This window comes from Mustela lutreola, chromosome 12 (assembly GCF_030435805.1).
Source record: "Mustela lutreola isolate mMusLut2 chromosome 12, mMusLut2.pri, whole genome shotgun sequence".
In the NCBI taxonomy this organism is placed as follows: domain Eukaryota; kingdom Metazoa; phylum Chordata; class Mammalia; order Carnivora; family Mustelidae; genus Mustela; species Mustela lutreola.
In genome coordinates this window covers 1,457,408-1,478,609 of record NC_081301.1, presented here as the reverse complement: position 1 = coordinate 1,478,609, position 21,202 = coordinate 1,457,408, and the positions used below count along the sequence as shown (strand labels likewise).

The following is a 21,202-nucleotide window of genomic DNA, read 5'->3' as shown; positions in this document are numbered from 1 at the left end:
GGTCTGCGCCGGGCATGAGGCAGAGGCACCCACGAGGAGACCAAGGAGAAGCTGCTGGGGCCTGGTGTCACACGCCACACACACAGCGAGGCCCAGGGCCGGTCTCTGAGGCCTCCAAGGAGTCTGGGCCTCCATGCAGAGGCCAGAGTGGGCCTGGGGGGACATGGGGGGACGCAGAACTGAAGCAGGGCACAACGACTCGGGCTGCGCAAAGCCCCTTTCTGCTGCAGCGCAAGCACATGGGGGGCACGCGGGGCTCCTGGGCTGGGGCTGCCCGGGACAACTCCCCCGGTCTGGGGTGCGGTGGGGGCAGGGGGCCGCACACCCAGAGGTGGAGGGTCCCAGAACTAGAGCCGCGGTGGAAGCAGACAGCTGTGGACAGACCCCCGGCAAGCGATGGTTTTGTGGCCTTGTGAGCTGAGCTGTGGCAGCTCTGAGAGCAAAGAAAAACCAATTCTCTTTAGTGCTGCAGTCGTAGCGTCTCCCGACACAGTGGATTAAATAAAGACCAATAGTTTAGTGGTTTTTCCTACTCATCTCTATTAAGACTTATCTGTCAGCAGAATTATTTTTAAGCCTAATTTCAATCTGCCGGTGATTTGGGGGCACAGTTTGAATTAACCGGGAGGCGGCACACGTGCCGCATTTACACAAAGCCGCCTTGGCGGTGTGCTTTGCTGAGAGCAGACCGCCGCGCCGCCAACGGCTTTCCGGACATCGGTTCGACCCTCTGCCGCCCACTGTCCGCAGGGCCTGGCAGCCTCCCCGAGGGGGAAGAGCGGGGAAAGGCGGGGACGCCGGCGGCTGGGGCAGCTGCGTTCTCGGCCGTCCTCCGGGCAGCCACCCGTCTACACAGCCTCGCTCTGACAGGCGTCTGTGTACACGGCCTCACCCCCACTGCGGCGCCCCCTCTGGACCCGGGCTTGGCCGCCCCAGGGTGGCTTCTGCTCACCTGCCAGGCGGCTGTTGACTAGGTTGTGAGTCTCCCACAGCCAGAGAATCGCTCGGTCCGTGGTCTTCACCGCGCCCACGGACTCCTTAGCCACTGCCTCAAAGTGCTCGCTGCATGCCCTACAGCCGAAGAAGGTGCGCACGTACCTCCGGATGGTCTGCAGCACGGCCTGGGGGTCATCCTCCAGACCTGCGGGGGGGGCGGGGGACAGAGCGTGTTGGCACTACAGGAGCGTGTCTGCAGGACCCAGGCCTCGGGCTGGCGTCAGGAGCCAGGAACGGGCCCAGTGCCTGCCCCGGGGCCTCCGGACGGCCCTGCTTGTCTGTGTGGGAAGGACACAGGGAGAAAGCAGCACCTCCTGGACGCCTGCCACATCCAGAAGGGGTGGTTCGTGTCCCCTGGAGAGCAGATCCATGGCCCGCGTCCAGCGCAGCACACGCTCCCGGGCGTGTACAACAGCCGGGAAAACCAGCCCGAGGCCACGAGACACCAGGGCTCCCTCCAGGGCATGAGGGGGCAGCAGCAGGCAAGAACCTGTCCCCTCTCGAGAGGCTGACCCTGTCCACGAGCAGCAATGCCACATGGACTGTGTGCCCCGGGTGCGGGTGCAGGTGCTGCCGGGACACGGTGTGTAAAGACAGTGTGAACGCGGAACGTGACCGTCGAAGGACATGGCCCCCAACAGCAGAGGGAAGCAGCCACCGTCTCACTAAAATGGGGACCCCTGAGAACAGCAAAAGGAAGGGCGGTCACGGGGCTGGCGCCGGCGGCTCCCTTCAGACAGCTAATGCGGGGGACTGAGCCAGGCAGCGAGACGCCGTGAGATTAAAGCAGATTAAATGTCAGCATTAAAAGAAACACAGCAAAATAATTGGCGGGGGGGAAGACGTGCTTTTGAGACAGAATCCATCTTAATCGAGAGCAAGCCCGCCTGCGACGCTCTCCTTCCCCACTGTGTGTGGTTCCGCTCGCGGAGGGCCAGCGCCCAAACCCGTCCTGGACCCGGGCAGGCCTCCCCAGGCGCAGCAGAAGCACCGGCCGAGCGGACGGCCACTGTCTCCTCAGCTCGGCGCGTCTCCGAGGGCGGCGCGGGCCCGTGTGCACGCGGGGAGGACACGTTGCCAGCCGGCCCACCCGAGGCTCGGCTCCCAGCCCTCTTCTCCCCACCGCCAGCTGCCACGCGTCCCCGGGTAATCCTTCTCTTGTCGCCCAGGCAAACCACTGCGGCCCGGACGCCCTAATCTTCAGCGAGGACAAGAGCCATAAAGCCGTACCTGTGGGGGATTAGAGGACGCGGCGGTTTAGTCGATGGGGTTTAAACACTCACTAAGGAGAGAAAAACCTTCCAAGACCTAATCCGGCCGTGTCCATCTGACCCAGTTCTCTGGGCACGAGCTGCGCTCCTTGATGTGGCTCCGGCCTGCGGCCCGGAGAGCTTCCCGACGGTGTGCTCTGCTGCCCGGCTGCCATTCCGCCCAGCGCTGTGAGCTCCCGCAGAGCGGAGCACACCCCCTGCCAGGTCCCTGAGACGTGGCTGTCCGCATCACCCCGAGGACAGCCAGGCTGCTGATGGTTCCCACACACCCCGTCCCCCTGCAGCGACTTCACTGACTCCCCCAGCACCAGGGAGCCGCTCTACCCCACCATGGACCCGGGTTGGGCGAGGCCCATTTGACCAACAGGCCATGCCACAAGACGCCCTGTGCTGTCCAGTCCAGCCCCAAGGTCCCTCCTAAGCCCAGGGCTGTGGGGAGCTGGGGTGACCCGCACGGATTCCCGAGCACATAAAGCTATGGTTCTCTCAAGCCCCAGTGTTTGGTTCTCTTCGTTCTGGAGCAGGATGAACTGCACGTTTCAGTCTTTCTGGACAGAAATTGGGGAGGGAGGGAGCCCCCACCTTCACTCAGCACAGCAGCGTCCGCAGCTGCCCGGTCCAAGCGCAGATTGGAGGCAGGTGGGCAAGTACCTGGGGTCTCCTTTGGGAAAGCATCTGCCTTTGGCTCAGGTCATAACCCTAGGGTCCTGGGATCGAGCCCTATGGCCATGGCTGGGCCCCCTCCTCGGCGGAGAGACTGCTTCTCCCTCTCCCACTCCCCGGCTTGTGTGTGCTGCCCACCCCCCCCGGGTCAAGTAAGTAAGTAAAATCTTTAAGAGAATAAACAATAACGAAAGGCGATCCGCCCGCAGCGGCCAGCTTCACAGGGGAAGCGCGCATGGCGGAGCCGGGAGCGGGGAAGCCCCTGCACGTCTTCGCTGCTGTGCGGGCCACAACTGCGACAGCTCCGCTTTAGTGACCACCCGGTGATGAACGCTATTAACACTGACCTAACCTCTCATGGCCTTTAACCTCTCTGTGCGGGCGGCCTCTGTGATGGCCTAGGGCCGCAGCTCCCCCACGCTCGGCGGGCTCGGCCCTCCCAGGGCAGGCCGGGCTGGCCACGCACCGCTACCCGGGCCCACAGCAGAAGGGACCGGCTGCACACCGAGTACACGCCGACTGGCCTGCAGAGCCGGCTGCCACGTGGCGAGGAATTGGGAGCACCGCTGGCCGATCGCCAGCAAGGCCCCGAGTCCCGCCACTGCCCGCCCCCCCACCAGCAAGCAGGGGCAGGGCTCTGGGGCTCCGCCCAGGGCAGACTCCGGATGACGCCCCGGCAGCGCCAGCCGACTCTGCACCCGCAGGCTCACCGGACACCAGCAGCCGGGGGCCCAGGCCCAGCACCGTCGGAGTCCCTTGCCCACAGACACTCCCACAGAAAACTAAGCTGCCGACTTATTTCGCGACCACACGTACCAAGCAGACGTGTCTGAACGCGCTTCACTTGGTCACGCTTTTGCGAGAAAGGAGTTCCTGGCCCGTGTGCCCTCATTCTGTGACGCTATCCCCACAGGTCAGCCGCGCACAGGCTTGTGAGTTCCGGAGGACCCGGCACCCGCGCAGGCAAGACGCTCCCCTCCACGCTCCTTAGCCCGCACCCCCCCCCCGCCCGGGGACGTGTCCCCTCACACACTGCTGCTCACGACACTGAAAGGCCCCAGCACGGCAAAGGTGGCAGGTAGGCTCGGCGTGCCCTGGGCCCACGTGGGGACAGCGCGTACCTGTGCCATCCAGCGCCTCTGGGCGGGCCCCGGCTTCGACAGTCAGAGTGTGGAACAGCTGCCAGAGAGAGCACGTGTAGCCCCTGAGCTCCGGCCGGCTTCCTTGACATCCAACCCACGTTACGTGATTAGTAAGGAATATTCCGGAGATCTGCGAGCAGGGAGAGAAAGAGGTAACTTTAGTATTAAAGTAGCTGGTGAGCATCCTCCGGCTTGAGCGGGCGCTGGTCACGCCTGGTGTTGATGCGTCAGAATTGTGTCCACCGCACGTCTCCTTACACGTGTATTTAAATTCCACACCGAACAAGCGAGAGAACAAAGCCTCTATTCCACCAAAGGAGTTCTCAAACTAGGGGGACGGAGCCTGTGCCTTTCCTCCCCACGCAGGGACGAGAAGGTTCATGGTATCGGACCAACGCAGCTTCAGGAAAGCATCAAGGGCTCCCGGCCTCGTGCGCTCGAGTCACTTAACCCAGCCCCCCACCCACTGAGGCAGGGTCAGAGGAGACCACCCAGCGGTCCAGCGGCTCTCAGCCAGAGCAGGTGTGGCCCACAGCGGCATCGGTGGAGCGCCGAGGCCCTAAGAGCCCAGGGCCCATGTGCCCGCAGCCACGTAGGAGCTTCTAACGCCAAGTCCACAGCCACGGTTGGCGCCTCCCGGCAGGCCGGCTGGCACAGGGCTTGTCCACGGAGCCTGAAGCATGTGGCTCCCACAGGGACGTGCATGCGGACAGATCCTGTAGCCGAGGAGCCTGTGGGGGCCTCCAGGTTAGGGGGAGTCCAGGGGGAGGTCAAGGCCCGCACCCAGCACGTCTCTGTGCTGCCGGACAGCATGGCGCCCGCGAGCACTGACGTGTGGCTCACGTGGGCTTGCGTCCTGCCCCGGGTCGCATCCTGGCTGGGAGGCCAGGGCAGGAGGGAGGAGAACTGGCCCGGGGCGCTCGGCGGGGCCTCCCTGCGCCTCCCGGAGCACATGGTTTTATCAGCCTGTTGTGTGTAAGACTGAGGCGTTTACCACAAATACAAGTAACACACAAGGCCGAGCACCCACCAACCGCTGTGTCATAGCACACCTCCCGTGGCCTCAGCCAGCCGCGCCACAGACAGAGGCGGCGTGCACAGAGCACGTCCCGGGACCGTGGGACCTGTGGGGTGTAGCGGGGGGGACGCGGCCGGGCCCCTGGGCGGGGAGGGGGAGCAGGAGGACGTGGACAGGTGGGGCGTTGGCTCCGGGGCGTGGGCTCACCCGCATCTTGTTGTTGACCAGATCAAGGACGGCATTGTAGGGGATCCTCTCCAGGGGAAGGCTGGCCAACCACTCCTGCAGCGTCTCCAGCAGCTTCCTGACCGGCGCCCGGCCGGGGAACAGCTGTGCAAGGAAGGACCGTACTTAAGACAGTTCGGGGGAGATGCCGCCCATGGCACAGCCGGGTCTGCCGGACACGGACCCACCTGGGAGTCTGCTGGGAGAGGTCCCAGGGCTCTCCCCTAGTACTGGGGTGGAGGGTCTGTCTGGAGCACAGAGTAGGGGGACGGAGGAGCCGCAGGCGGGTCCCCAGCTCTCACAGCCGCCTGTGCCTCACCCACCAGCTCAGAGCCCCAGCCGGCAACTGCTTCACAGTGACAGACGACATGGCCACGACCTGACTTTTTTGCATCATGTGGTGGAGGGCCCTGCAGCCCTTTCTGGAAGCACCGTGACGGACTTATCCGGCCTCGAGCTAACACACGCAGGCCTGCCTGCGGCGCTCCACGCTCCCTCCGCCTCCCCCTCTGCTGTCTGACTGCGGAACCATGTGGCAGAGGCGCACCCCACAGGGGCTCTCACCCCAGAGGGGCGCGCTGTGCTGGTTAATGAAGCGTCTGTGCCCGCTGCGCAGCTGCGGCCCCTCGCGCTCAGGCAGCACCGGCTCCGCGACCGGCGGGCGTGGCCCTTCCCCGAGCACCTGACAACGCCGCCCAGAGCTCAGAGACTGCCTCCGCCGGCCCAGGGCCAGCACAGCTCACAGCTGCAGAACCCTGTTTCCCGCACGTCACAACGTGCTGCTAGCGACACGCCAGCCAAGCTTCAGAAAGAACAACAGACGGTCACCCTGACCACAGAGCTGCACGCCTGAGGCAGAGGAGGAGGAGGCAGAGGAGGGAGGACCGCGGGGCTCTGAGCCAGGACCAGCACCGCAGGCCACCGCCGGCCTACACCACCTTTCTTCACTGGGAACACATCACGTGACTCACTACTCCGGGGCTGAGAGTCTGGCCTTCCATCTCTTTCCGAAGTCACGGGACACAAGTGTGCGACACACCGTAGAAGTGTTGAACAGGAATTACTGTACCAAGCCCCTTACCTGACACGAGAGAAGCCCCTTATCTAATTTTAAGTCATCACTATGCCCAGTGTGGGGCCTGAACCCCCAACCCCGAAATCAAGAGCTGCAGAGCCATCGACAGAGCCAGCCGGGTGCCCCGAGAGAAGTCCTTCCGAGCAAAGCTTCCCTCTCTTCGAGACAACAGGCATGACTGCAATGCCAGACACGGGGCAAAGGGCTCTGTCCTCAGGCCACTGTGACCGAGGCCTTCCCCGACATGAGAGCGCAGAGGGGCCCCAGGCACTCCTTGGGGCAGAGGGATGACCTCCTGCTTCCCGCTGCTCTGGCCCAGGGAAAGCAGCAGGCCTTGGGTTCTTGGCCCAGGAATTAAGGGCTCATGGCAGAAAGGGGACTCGACAGCCACAGCTCCTGAACGACAACAACCGGCCTGTGCACCCTCACCGCTCCGCCCACCAGTGAAGGTGGGGTGCTGCCACCCCCGCACCCGGTCCACTGGACACATCCTGCATAGGGAGGGCTGCTGGGCGGCCTCCTCCTGCCCTCTGCCTGCCGCAGCCTCCCTGCCCGCACGTCCCCAGCCCCGCCCTGACAGCTCATCTGGTCACCCGGCAAGCAGCGACCTGGCCTCCGCCACATGACCACGGCTCAGAACTGGTGTGTGCTAAGCAGGGAAGCCAGCGCAGGCCTGCGCCGCTGGAGACAGAGCAGTCCTCCAACTGAGGCCGGCTGCACTCCCCGCCACGCCCCCGGGTGCCCTCCTGAACCCCCCCTGCGGCCCAGGTGAGACGTGTCGCACCCTGGCGAGGATGGTGACGAAGTCCTTGAGTGTCTGCAGCTCGGCCCCCGCGAGGGCCTTGTGGGCGGCCAGTTCTCCCCTCAGGAGGTGGTGCAGCCCCGACTCCAGGTCCGCCGTGTAGAGCTTCAACCTGAGAGCAAACACCGCGGGGCTGGCTGAGCCCCTTCCTCGCCTGAACACACCCTCCCCCTGCGCCCGCCCCGAGGGACCCCCGACCCCCCCTAGGATGACAGCAACACCTCCCCCACAGCCGGCAGGGGCGTATCTGAGCAAAGCCAACGGCTCAGGGGCTCAGGGCTGCAGGGGCGCCTGTGCACGCAGCCTCGTGCGGGCCGGCTCAGGCCGGAGGGTACCTGCCTGTCAAATTCTCTCCAAACCACGACTTCAGGATTCTTGTCCTCATTGGGCTTTTCAGGCAACGAAAGCAATTTTTTCCTCACATCCGGCAACGACTTCAAATAAGAGGAAAAAAACGATCGGAGGGGCTTCCCGCTGCGAGAAAGGGGGCCAGGTGTGGGCGCAGGCCAGGGCGCCTCCAGGGGCCTGGTCCCCCTCCGCAGGTGTCGGAGCACGCGCCGGTCACCCAGGCACCCGGGTCCCCCCCCCCCCCCCGGGCGAGAAGAGCCCTCCCTCCACAATGGGCGGAGCCTGTCCGGACGCCCCAGCCCACCCACGCTCTGGGCCTTCGTTGCAAGGACTGTGGGCAGCGGGGCGGGGCGTCAGCGGGCCAGCCCCCCGACCTGGGAGGTTAAGACAGAGCCAGAAATCACCGAGCTGTAGCCACAATGAGGACCAGTACCAGGTTTCCTCAGCTGCGGCTTCTGGCATACCCAGGGCCTAGCATACCCAGGGCCTCTGCCAGTACCCTGCCAGCTGCAAGCAGGGTGTCAGACAATCGGGGCCACGGGGGCATCCGGGGGGCCCTCACCCGGGTGGGGAGGAGCACACACTCAGAGGGTGTGTAAAGCGATTCCCAAGCCCTCCAAAGGAGCTCAGGGCTTATCAATGACATTCATGGCTCCTTCTGACTCCAGTATCCGCGTCACTTCATGTGGAGAAGTACTACAAACGGGGCTTTTATGTAGAACAAGCATTTTTCTTCAAAATGGCATTCCGCTCAGGGACACTCTGTCGGGGATAGCTCCTGCTGCAGACGTGGCGCTGGCACCCTCTGTTGCAGGGCCAGCCCGGGACAAGCCCGCTGGCAGAGGACGGCATGAGGGACCCAATCCGCAGAGGTGGCCACGCCCACCCTGACTTCTGCTTCTTCAGAAGGGAAACCCACCCAAGAACTGGGGCACATCCGAGGCTCTGGGGAGGCCTCTTCCCAGACAGCCAGGAGCCCAGGGATGGAGGAAGCGCGTCCTGGCTGAGCCATGTCCCAGCACACCGAGACGCGCCAAGAGCGGCCGAGTCACGGCCGGCTATGTGAGCACCTCCAAGCCAGGGGCGGGGCGGGCCACGCCCAGGGCAGGCAGGCCTCCTGGGGCTAGGGCAGACACCACAGGCCCCAGGACCCCATCTCACCTTCCCACCTACGGCCCTTCCCACCCTGCTGCGGGCTGTTCACTTTCTAGTGGCACTTGGGGCGAGGAGATGGCACCCAGGCGGGTTCTGTGCTCGTAACTGTGACGAGGCGCGTGGCATCTCGCCCAGAGGAGGCTCCCACACTTTGAGGGGTCCCCAGATCCTACCGGAGGTCGCGAGACTCCTGAAGCCAAACGGCACTTACACGTTCATCAGCCCACGCGTCCCGTTTGGGTAAATCAAGTAACAGGAGGGAAGGGAAGAGACCCCGAGTCTCCCCAGGAAGCCCTTCTCCGCGTTCAGCACTCTCTTCACCACAATGTTCTCGTACGGAAGCAGGTCTAAGATGACCTGTGGGCGGAGAAAGCAATGTCACCCTCCCTGTGGGGGCCGCGTCTCAGGAAACGTCCCCCTGACGCGTCCCAAAGCAGCGAGAGCACGGACACCAGGAACGGGGTTACCCGGGCGAAGCCGACCTTCCCTCCCCCCACCCCGTCCAGCCCTGCTCAGGCTGAGGGCACAGGGGCAGGGACGGAGCAGCAGCAGGACCACAGCAGCAAATCCATAGGAGCTGGAACAGCTTGAGAGATGACCCCCAAGCCTGGCGCGCCACCAATGCGATCGGGTGCGGAGCCCACACCTGTCCACTTCTTTCAGCCAAAGGGTACGCGTGTCCCAAGTGGGGGCGCTGCTGGAGGTGCGCACCAGGCTCTCCACACCCGGCCCCGCTGCAGAGTGCCCTCCGGGGAATGGCCGCAGCTACCCGCCCTGGGGACAGCCCCTGCCCGTCATCCCTGCGTGTGGGAAGGGAGGGGCGCCCGAGGACACAAGTGCACAGCAGGGAGAGGCAGCCCTGGGACAGCGTGGGGGGTGCCAGGTGAGAATGCCAGGTCCTGCTGCTGGTGGCTCCTCCTAGCCTCCCCGCCGCCCCGGGAGTTCCGGTCAGCCACAGAGATGGCGGCACGATTTCGCTGGGACTCGGAGGCACAGGCACAGCGTGGTGTTCAGACGGCTGACCCTCGTAGCCTCCGCGTGAGCGCGCACCGGCCAGCGCACCCGCCAGGAGCACATGGTGTCCTGCCTCCCCTCCCAGAGCTCCCAGAGGCAGCGACATGGCCAGGAGGCAGGCAGCACGGTGAGCGGAAGGAGGAGGAAGGCGCTGGGCACAAGCAGGAGAGCCCGAGCCGGCAGCCGCTGCCTCCGCCCTCGAGGGACCTCCCGTCCTCCACACCGGAGTCTGGCACCAGGGGCAGAGGCTTCAGACCCCATGTACGGAAAGAGAACAGAAGAAAGTTCCACTGTAGAAACAATGTTTTATATCATCTTGGACCTGGCGGCAAAGTTGAGTGTTTCCAACACAGCCAAGAAAAAATCCTGATGGCGATGTCTATGAGTAAGAAATGAAGAGCCTCGAGGGAAGAGGTAGGGCGCCCTGAAAGCTGGGTCTGGGTTGCCCCACTTGGGCCCCCGCTTCGCCATCGAGGCCCCTTCTCAGTGTTTTCTGCGAACCAGCCAATCCGCTGAGGGACACCACAATGCCCCAAGAATTAACAGGAGCAAGATGCGGGAAGGGCATTACCGAGGGGGAACCGAATCGCGGCACGCTTACGGAGAGACGGGGACAGACACGGACACGGTACCTCACGGCCGACATAGGAGCCATGGCTCTCAAACAGGATGGCCACGTAACGGCCACCGTGAGTGTCCACAAGGGAAAGGACGTCGCCGGGCCTTGGAGAGAAACAAAGAGGCTTTCAGTGCTTCCGAGGGCAGCGGGCCGGCACTCCCATGCAGCACCCACACCATTTAATGCAAATCCGTGTTGACGGAATTGGGCTCCAGTCCCAACACTCCCCTCTTCACGCAAGTACGCACGGAATGGGGTCCAACGGCGGGCAAGCAGGCGGCCTGTCTCCGTCCGTGTGGTTCTGCAGGAAGTCAACCATCGTCCGCCTCACCGTCTGCAGCTCTCGGTCGGGCCCTGCGGGCAGGCGTGCCATTATCACCGCGCGGAGTGCCACCGCCCCAGGGCCCTAGACGGCACCGCACGGACACGGGCAGGATGCACCGATGGTCGTCGACAGACCACGGTGGGTGCACAGACAGAGCACACGGTGACTGCTGTGGGGCCAAACGGGCACCAGGGGCCAATCTCACACACACGGCGTGGAGACGGAGTGTTCGGAACACGCCTGGCTGACCCTGTTGGAGACCCGCTGTCCCTGGGAGCCTGACCTGGGCACTGGCTCCTGGGGTAGGGGTGGGGTCCCTCATACAATTCATTAGGCAAGCATGTAGTTCATGAACTTCTCCAAATATTTTTTGAGTGAGGAGTTTACTTTAAAAACAAAAAAAAAGATTTCACTGTCAAATTTAACAAGGAAGGCAAACCCTGGAATAAAAAATTGTTGCCGAAATTATGACACTGCTTGAGCTGTCCGAGGACAGGTGGTCAGAGGTGCCGACGCGGATTCGCTGATGCTGGCGTGGAGGCCCACGGACCCGTCCCACGGGCTCCCTGCTCTCCTGACATCACCTTCGCTTTAACAGGTTTATGAGGCGACTCTGACAACAAAATATAAAACTTGTCTTTACCTTTAAAATTTTCTCCAGTTGTAAAGTCCTTTGTAAACGCCTTGAAATACTAAGAGAAAAAACACAAAACAAGTAATGAACAGCCAGACCTGGTGTCTGTGCACATGTTTCATCTCTTGTTTTTTTTAAAGATTTTTTAAAAATTTATTTGACAGAGATCACAAGTAGGCAGAGAAGCAGGCAGAGGGGGAGGGAGAAGCCGGCTCCCCGCTGAGCAGGGAGCCCGATGCGGGACTCGATCCCAGGACCCTGAGATCATGACCTGAGCCGAAGGCAGAGGCTTAACCTGCTGAGCCCCTGAGGTGCCTCCTGTGCAAATGTTTAATCTTGAAGCAAGAAAATGACCATAAAAAGAGCTTGAGTTCATCTGCTCCAGCAAGTTCCCGTTAACTGAGAAGGAGCCGCACATTTCCATGCACGTCTGCAGCCATCCATGTCTCCGGGCAGACACATCGGGGTTCTGTGATCTACACTCTCTGACCCAGCAGGGCCAGAAGCCGGGCCGCGCGGCTGCTGCTTTCCCTGACTCCCGGCACCAACGTGCACCCTAGTGGCCGGCTCCGACCTGTGGGGTGGGTGACAGATGCAACAGGACCTCTCGGGGCGGAAAAAAAGAAACTCTTCAAGTTAAAGACCTTCTTCACTAGAAGAGGTGCGGAAGAGGGTGGGAACAGCAAACAGGGAAGAGCCTCTCTGTTCTCGCACTGCAAGGAAGGTCAGGGTCGAGAACGTGCCGGGGCTCCTGCCGATCAGTCACGAAAGCTGCGAAGCCCCAAGAGCGATCGGGCACACGGAAGGAGCAGCTGAGGGACACGGAGCCCGTGAACAGAAGACGAAGCTGCGGTCATGCAGGCAGGCGTTCTCAGGGCTCCGGAGCCACCGCCGAGGGTGCGGGAGCTCTCGGCAACCCTGTTCAGCGGGAGACCAAAGGCCTGGGGCTCACAGCCGGCACAGCACCCTGCATGTGGCGCTAAAACACAATAAAACTCACACAGGGAAGGTGAGGGTGAGGCTGGGAAGCTCTGGAGGAGCATCCCTGGGGGCGGAGGCGCGGCTGCCACGGAGCCCGGCCACGGGAGCAGCAGGACAGCACCCGGCCCCAGGCTGCACAGAGCACAGGGTTTTGGGGCTGGAAGACTGAGGCCTCCAAGCTTCCTCAAAGGCCGCTGTTTTCTGGGATGTAAATACTGTCCCGATGCACCCCTGCTCCCACATGGGACCGCAGCGCACACACAGGTACACACGGTCCCTGCACGTGCACCTTCGGAACCTTCTCAACAGATCTGTTTACTCTCGGCCCCCCGTGGAAGAAAAGGGTAAAATCAGGGCGCTTGGGTGGCTCAGTCATTAAGCATCTGCCTTCGGCTCATGTCATATCCCGGGTCCTGGGACTGAGCCCCACATAGGGCTCTCTGCTCTGCGGGAAGCCTGCTTCCCCCTCTCTGACTCACCCCGTTTGGGTTCCCTCTCTGTCTCTCTCTGTCAAATAAATAAAATCTTTTTTTTTTTCCCCTAGATTATTTATTTATTTATTTATTTGACAGACAGATCACAAGCAGGCAGAGAGGCAGGCAGAGAGAGAGGAGGAAGCAGGCTCCCCGCTGAGCAGAGAGCCTGATGTGGGACTCGATCCCAGGACCCTGAGATCATGACCCGAGCCGAAGGCAGAGGCTCAACCCACTGAGCCACCCAGGCACCGCAAATAAATAAAATCTTTTTTTTTTTTTTTTTAAAGATTTTATTTGTCAGAGAGAGCGAGAGCGAGCACAGGCAGACAGAATGGCAGGCAGAGTCAGACGGAGAAGCAGGCTCCCTGCGGAGCAAGGAGCCCGATATGGGACTCGATCCCAGGACGCTGGGATCATGACCTGAGCCGAAGGCAGCGGCTTAACCAACTGAGCCACCCAGGCGTCCCTAAATAAAATCTTTAAAAAAAAAAAAAAGGACACAGTAAAACCTGCCTGTAGGGTCACCCAAAGGCCACCTGCCAGTGTCACTCTGACAACCTGACCCACCATATACATGGTGCGCCAGAGGGCCCCGAGCCAGACACGGGCCACACAGGCAGGGGAGCAGGAGGACAGACCTGGCCTGGGGAGCCCACGGCGGCTCCCTAGCACGGCCATGCCCTAGGGCCTGTGGCTGCAGACTCACCCTCCTCTGCTACTGCTACAGCCCCCACGACACATACAGCCCAAGAGGGTGGAACGCCAGGGGTGACCCCGTGCAAACGAGCTCCTGCCGGGTCCCCCGTGACCCCCCCGACATGCCCGGGTTCAGGAGTCACACGCGCGGTAGACCTCGTGGGCAGGTGCCCCTTGGGCGGAACGGGAGGAGAGCCGGCCGCGAGACAGGCAGGGTGCTCACCCGGAAGGTGGGGTAGAAGTGGATGTCATAGGCTCGGCACACCTCATAGTTCTCCTCCTCCCCGCAGTCCAGAGCCGCAACGCGGATGGCAGCAGACCAGTCTGAAAAGCAGGAGCGTGACCTTCAGTGTGGCTGTGTGCCCGCATCCACACGGGCCACCGGCCCACCGGCCCACGCCCCCCTCAGGTCCCAGATCTAGCCCTCACGTGCCCAGAGCGTTCCTGCGTCAGGCTGGAGGGGAGAACACAGCCTCCCCAGGCTGCAGGGCGCTCCCATCGCGGACAACACGGCCAGCGGACTTCTGCCCAGTGTGCATGCCGCCCCGCTCCCACCCGAGCACGGCTCTGCCGGACGGAAGCGGGCGGGTGCTGGCCTTCCCCAGAGAGCGGCCGCAGACGGAGAGGCCCGGCCGCGCGAGCTTAGCGAGGACACTCCCGGGCACTCGTGCAAATGAGAACCTGTGGCTGCGGTGTCTGAGCCGCATTCTTTCTGGGAAGCGACTTCTACTTTCCATGGACGCCTCCCCCAGACCCTCAAATGCTGGCACCGGTCCTTAGAACAGGTGCAGTTTTACACATATATTTTGCTTATCTTCAAAGATTTTCTCATGGGAATGTCGCCACATGTGACTACCACAAGGTCTCCGGCTGGGCGGCCCCCTCCCTCCAAACCCGCTTCCACTCAACAGCCCCGCCGCCCGGTCACAGCCAGCAGTGGCCGCGGTCACACCGAGTCTCTCTCTCTCTCTCCCCCCCTCAGGATTCAACCTCTCCTTAAGTTTCACTGGTCAGGAGGCTGTGACTACAGCCCTGTGCCCCACGCACTTCCTGTCGAAGACCCCAGGTCCCCCCAACATCAGGGCTGGGCTGACCGCACATCTCTGCTTATCTCCCAGAGCCTGCGTGCACCTGCGTGGAGACTCGAGTCAGCCTGGGAGATGGCTTCCCAGCTGGCCCTGTGGGTGGGTGACCTCTGGCTCCCTCCCTTCCTCCCTTCTCACTGACAGACCACCCTCCCCTCCCCCGAAAGTGGGCGGTATGTCATCTCACCCCCCCCTCCCGTCAGGAGGGGGCACAGAGGGGCCTAGCGCACGGCAGCCCCGAGGCGCGGTGTGCACAGGGAGACAAGGGCTTGGTTGGCCCTGTGACTGCCAGTCTCAAAGGCACGGCTTCCCAAGTATCCTCCAAAAAGTGAGATTCTCTCTTTAAAAGATCTGATCCCTCCCCCGAGGATGTCCCGGTTAACGCTGCCAGACACCTCCCGGCTCCTTAGGGGCAGCCACCTCCCGGCTCCTTAGGGGCAGCCGGAGGAAGCAGGACACGGAGCATGGGAGCATGGCGGTCTGCAAACACCGCAGCAGGACGCTCCCCATGCGGGGCGCTCCCAGCAGGACCCAGGCACTCCCCAGATGCTGCCCATGGGGCCACCAGGGGCGGTGGGCAGGTCCACTCCTGGTCCCCTGCAGCTAAGGGAGTGCCACGTGGGGGCTCCCGTGGGTCCACACAGAGCCCGACGAGGCCCCATACCGCCAGGCGTGCTGACAGGGCACCATCATCTGGTTAACAATCACGTCCCACGGGTTTGCCCGGGGCCTGGCTGCGATCTTGAACTTCAGAGGCTACATCGAACACGGGCCTGGGAGGAGAGAAGCCAGCAGACATGACCAGATCCCGCACTACACGAGCACTTCTGGGCGTGGCCAAGTCCGCAGCTTCCCAGTTTCCCAACCAAGGCACCACTTGTCTAAAACTACTCGCCCTCCTCCTCTGTCCTCACGAAGCCAGTGACCAGCGTCCACGCCATGGGAAGACCCACCGCTGGCTTTCACCACCGAGGACCAAACACTGTTCTGCTCATGTTGCTTTCCTGAAACCAAGTCTGTCCCGAGGCCACTTCAGAGGGCTCCCAGCAAGAATCACAAAACCTTCAGGAACCACAGGTCACATCTTTCTGGAGTCTCGGATTACACGGAACGAAGGAAGGACAGTTAATACTCGCATCCAATTAGGGCAGCAGATGGCCCAGAGCGGGCAGCTCGGTGCGGTGCCAGCAGTGCCCTCCACCGCGGCGCCCCCCCGCACGCCACCCCCTCCACCGCGGCGGCCCCCACCTGCGCACGGGGCCCTCCAGGCGGTGGCCTCCACCTGCCACACGGTGCTCTGGGCGGCCTCCATCCCGCATGCTGCCTCCTGCACGGCAGCTGCCCCCGCCCTCCACACGCACCCCCACTGCCCTGTTGGGGGGGCCTCCCCCAGCCTGTCAGCCTCGCTTCTCTTCCCATTCATCTTGCCGAAACGCCTCCTGCCTGCCTCCTCGTCTCTGCCTCACAAGCGCACGGTTTCACTGTTTACTGGGAATTTCCATGACACACTGTCATTTCATGCTTCAAAAAATAAAAGCACCCACTGCCCAGAAAGAGTATGTGAGAAAATGAAGACCTGCCCCAAGGGCTAACCCTGACGTTTGGTAGAATTGCGATGAATCATCACGCCAGACGCGGAAGCGGGAAAGCAGCGGAAGGAACGCACTCCTCGACGGCCGCCACCGTATGGTTTTCGCGGTGGGACTTGGTCTGACTTCCTTGTTCTGCGAGTCTTCTTACTAAGCACGTTTCACACACAAGCAAATGCGCCCCCACCCCCAGTCTGCAGGGGGCTGGCGGACACTGAGCCCTGGGGCTACTCGTGCTGTGCTCAGTTCCCACCCGCCGGAGTTCCCGGTGTAGAGGCCCCAAACAGCACCCCATGAAACAGCCCTGGGTCATGACGCTGCCCGTGACAATGATGCTGAATCGAACCAGATGCAAGGCCACAGCGGCACCAGCCACACTGCAATAACCGTCCTGAGTCTAACCGGGCACAGAGACAGCGGGAACATGCTGGCTGCCCACGCGGAGGTAAGAGCGGCTGTCAGCCCCCGTGAACACCCTGGTAACCCCGAAGGCAGGATCGTGTGCTGCTGTGCCCCGAGAACTATAGGCTGTCCGGCCTCAGGCTCAGCCCGCAGCCCCAGATGAGAGGAAGGGCTGGAAAGCAGACGCTGGTTCCTGTGTCCCTCTGCAGCCGCCCCCCTACCGTGACTCAGCGGTGCCATCCGGGTGCCCAGCTCTGAGCACAAGCAGGATAAAGTCTGTGTCCCCGGGCAGCGGCCAGCAGCCAGGCTCCCACACCTCCTCCAAACCAGCCGCGCTGACTGGGCTGCTCTTTTTCCAGGCAGACCTCCCCCGGGCCCCAACATCTGCCAGCTGTTCCCACATCCTGCACTTCCGTGCTAAGAAAAAACATTCTGCTCGAGATTGAACTATGTGATTCTTCAAATCCTAACCTCAGTTGGAAAGGACCCCTGAGGGTTGCCTAGCCCTCAGCAAGGCATGCATGTCTGTAGGCAAGATCACTTTCTGGGTGCCCTCAGAACCTTCCAGATTCTGCACATTTCTGCCATTTCATCAGCTGACTTGTACCCTCATCTCTTCCTCATTCATTCCTCCCCTCAAGCCAGACAGGTCCAAACGCACTCCTGCCCCAGGACCTTTGCACCTGCTCTTTCCTGGAGGAACATGCTTTCCTCCAACTTGTACTTGCTGCCTTATTCATAGATTTCAACACAAATGTCACCTCCATAGAAAGGCCTGCCTTGACTTTCTGCCCAGGCACAGTTAAAATGACAAGAAAAGCTCCCCACCAGTCTCGCATCCAAAACAAAGTCAACTACACTGTACTTGACAAGCTTTCTTACCAAGCCGCCACCTATGGAAGTCTGCCGGGTGGAAGAGGCGGGATGTTACAGATGAGGGGGCTGAGGGTCCGAGAGATTAAGGAATCTGTCCGGGGTTCACAATCTGCTTGGTGGCACCACGGTCACCTGCCGTCATAGGCGCGCGGAGCACACGCAGCACGAGCGTGCCGACTGGCATCTTCTCAAGGCTCTGCTCTCCCTTTATCCCACAGCTCCAGATGAAGACCCTCCCTCCTTCAAGTGCAGCCCGCCCCGCCATGCGGCACACGCGTGCTCCTCTGAACCGCACATGGTCAATGTGGAACGGAATCAACCACTCCCTCAACGAGCCTCTGCACTGTCTCCTCGAGAAACACAGAGAAAACCAGTTCTCTGGAAAAACCACTTATCCTTGTATTGCCAGCATCTTTTCTACCATCCCTCCACCAGACCACGGCCCTGCGTGCACTGGCAGGAGCCGTGTCGCTCCGCGGGGAGCCCTGCTCCGAGCCACAGGTGCAGCCGAGCAGCTGGCGCCCCGCACAGCGACACGGCAGAGGGGTTGCTTCCCACTCCCCGTGCCCCCAGGGCCCGTCCCGAGCCCCAAGAGCCACGTTGCTCTGCAAGGGCGGCCACATCACCACCTGCGTCTCGTGCAGGACTCCACAATCTAAAACGCTCTGACCCACAGCATCCCAGCTCAGCTCCATGCCCACGACTGTGACGTGACTTTACAGGCAAGAGAGCTGGCGCCTTGGCCCCACAGGCTAAAGGAGGAGCACCCAGTGCCGCCTCCCTTGCCCGGGCCTTGGGGCTGCCCCAGCCGCGAGGAGCCTTCTGCCCCTGAGCTGGGCCATCCTGACTTTGAGGACAGTAACCAGGAAACTGTCTCTTGGCATCACAAAAGCGCCAGGTGGCTGACGGTCCTCACCTCCTCTGCCCGCACAGCGCTGACGACATGCCACCCCGGGGCATGGGGGGGCGGGACGGGGGATTCTTCTCTGCCTGACAAAGGGGAGGCCTGCGTGCAGAAGCAGGAGACGTCGCCAAGGCAGGCTGTGCTGGCGATGGGCACCAGCAGGGCCCTGGGAGCCGTCTGGGGTGGAGGCTGCCTCTACGCCACACTCCATGCACATGGCAGCAAGCTGGGACCAGGTACAGCCCCAAGAGGACCCTGATGGCTTCCAAGGAGCAAGGCCATTCTCAACCAGCCACACGGACAGGACAGGCCCCCCTCTCGCCCTGCTGTGTCTAACGTCACACCGCCAACAGCCACACGACACGTCCTTCTTCTGAGGTCACGTCCTGACATGTCCTGGCCTCTGCCCCCTTTACTAAGCTCAGTCCCATCAGGCTTCCAGGTGCCCCTGGCGTGGCCCGTCCCACCCCCGTCCCAGCAGGCCCGTCTGGAGCAGACAGAGGGCAGGCGGTGCACATGGCACCAGGACACCCGTCAGGCGGCCCGCGCGGCCCACATCCTGCTCTGCCTCTTACCGGGTCTGGAGAACCTGCGCAGCCTCGTGGGCACAACACAGAGGCCAGACAACACCTCCCTCCAAGGGGGGTGTGAGGACAGGTGGGCTGGCAGCCCCGCGCACGGCACGGCGGCTTGGCGTCTGCTGCTAGAAAGTGTCCCGAGCCCTCCCCACAGCCGTGGCGCGGCAGCGGACACCGCACTCACACAGGCCAGTGGCAAACTCCCAGTGACCCTGCGAACTGCCGTCCTCGCAGACGGTGGCAACTGCCCAGGGTCCCAGAGGCAGGGACGGAAGGGGAGAGGCCAACGGGCGGCTCGGGTGGGGCGTGGCCAGCACGAGTGGCTCCAGAGTCAGGGGCTGGGCCAGTCCTGTGAGGGTGCGGGTCTCGGGAGGGACTGACACACTGCAGGGGGAGGAGTGACATCACTCTGACCAGCAGCGCGGGGTCCTGGTGGCACAGAGACTGCAGACTGGTTGCCACCTCCCGTCTTGGCACACAGGAATATGGGGCAAGGTGGCCCTCCATGGGCTCCGGCAGCTACGGTGAGCGAGGTCGAGACAGTTCCTCTTTGGGTCAGTGACCAGCCTAGCACCGGGATTCTGGGTAGACAGTGTCCTTCCTGACCCAACCTGTACCCCTAGGCAGGTCCAGTGTTCACATGTGGCCACCCCAGTTGGGCCCCACGGACTCTGGAAGAACTGGGCACAGGTCATTGGCACCGGAGCAATTATCCTCTAAAGTCGGCGGGGTTAGGGCCAGGGTGCAGAGCGGCTGACCCATTGGATGTGGAGCCCGAGCCCTCCCCACACGCCCCACCAGGCTGTCCCAGGCACAACCTCCCAAATGACAATGGAAGGAGGTCCCCTGGTCCTGCCCCACCCTGCCCCCTGGAAGTGGGGAGCCAGCTCCCCTCTCAGGGGCGCCGGCTGCCTTCCTAGGTGAGGAGGAGTCGGGGCTGCTGGGCTCGGGGATGTGCAGGGTCTGGGCTGCAGATACGCCCACGGGGAAACTAGAGGAGGTGGCCCAGACTGCAGTCACCAACTCTCGGCTTTTCAGCCTGCCAAGTCCTCCAACTTCCCCAGGCACCCAGGAGGTGGACCCTGCCTTTTGAAATAGGGCACAACGGCTGATGGCTTAAAAATGAAAAAGATAAAAGAAAACCTCGGTTTCCCTGGATTTTAACCACTGCTCCTCATCCCGCGGTGAAAGGGCCAGAGGTGCAGCGCTACCCACGGAGTGCAGGCGCTCGGGATGCCAACTGCTGCCCAACCGCCCCACAGGGGCTCCGAGGAAACTTCGCGCCCAGGAGGCCCCCCTCTGCTGCCTCTGGGAAACCAGACACTTGGTAACTTCGCCCACGTGAGGGCTCCAGACCCTGCATCCACTCGCGGCGAGTGTCAGAGTCTAATTTCCAAACAGTCAGAGGCATGACTCGTGCAGACACAGGACAAACGGGCACCCACGGTGCTCAGACTGAGCGCTGCAGGAGCGGGTCAGGGGCACGCTGACGGAGGACCCGGCCTGCCAGGAACTGCCGGCTCCAAGACACAGCAGGGTAATGCCCAGGAGGGCAGGAAGCTCCCAGCTGCTGGGTTCCCCTTTCCACCGGACAGGACTGTTCCTCCACCAGATGAGGGGGTGAGTCAGAGCCCTTAACCAAGCCATGTCCAACACGGAACGTCCCTCGGAAAACTAGCCCCGGGGGAGCCCGTGACACGAGGCTCGAGGACATGGAGAGGACACGCCAGCCCTCTTGTTCACAGTTCCAGGTTTCAGATAATGTTTCATAACGGCAGGATGTAGAAGAAAACTAGCCCAGCATGAAAGCGGCCCAGGGCAGGGACATGGGGTATGCTCCTGAAATACACGCGGGAAATGCCCACGCCTGCTGTGCTCCCCAGAGGAAGACGTCCCACTTGGTGAGCTTTGACCAAAACTCATGGATCCGAAAACACAGCACTGCCTAGAACAGTCCTCCTTCCTGTCCACAAACTACGAAGGGTCAACTCCAAGACCCTGCCTGCAGCAGAAAGATAAGTGTCCCCACCCCCCGCGGTTCTTCTCCCAGAATCTGCCGCCCCAGGTCCATCAGTGCCCCCTGGAGGCGGCCAGTGCTGGTAGCGCAGGCTCACCCTGCTCCGGTCACTCCTGGCCCTCGGTTCTCCGGGGCCAGCCACATTTTTAAACCGAGAAACCAGATCATATAACCGCCTACTTAAAGCCGTTCCTCCTTCCTGCAGTCCGTCCAGCCTACAAGCCTGGAGCCACAGGTCCCACCGGCTGCCTGACCCACCGGAACCCCCCCCCCCCCGGTTCGCCACCGGACAGCCGTGGTGGCCCCTTGCA

The 21,202-nt window shown here is 62.3% G+C and overlaps 1 protein-coding gene across 1 annotated transcript in view; it reads right to left on the bottom strand.

The window, feature by feature from the left end:
* QSOX2 (quiescin sulfhydryl oxidase 2) overlaps positions 1 to 21,202 on the bottom strand; it is a 30,752-nt gene that overhangs the window by 3,883 nt on the left and 5,667 nt on the right. The window contains exons 2-11 of the mRNA XM_059143020.1: positions 13,664 to 13,764; positions 11,297 to 11,345; positions 10,577 to 10,682; positions 10,342 to 10,432; positions 8,907 to 9,052; positions 7,532 to 7,666; positions 7,175 to 7,304; positions 5,298 to 5,420; positions 4,052 to 4,202; positions 953 to 1,141 (exon numbers count right to left, since the gene is read on the bottom strand). Of these exons, the coding sequence (XP_058999003.1) occupies positions 953 to 1,141; positions 4,052 to 4,202; positions 5,298 to 5,420; positions 7,175 to 7,304; positions 7,532 to 7,666; positions 8,907 to 9,052; positions 10,342 to 10,432; positions 10,577 to 10,682; positions 11,297 to 11,345; positions 13,664 to 13,764 (1,221 nt within the window). The remainder of the gene's footprint in view (positions 1 to 952; positions 1,142 to 4,051; positions 4,203 to 5,297; positions 5,421 to 7,174; positions 7,305 to 7,531; positions 7,667 to 8,906; positions 9,053 to 10,341; positions 10,433 to 10,576; positions 10,683 to 11,296; positions 11,346 to 13,663; positions 13,765 to 21,202) is intronic.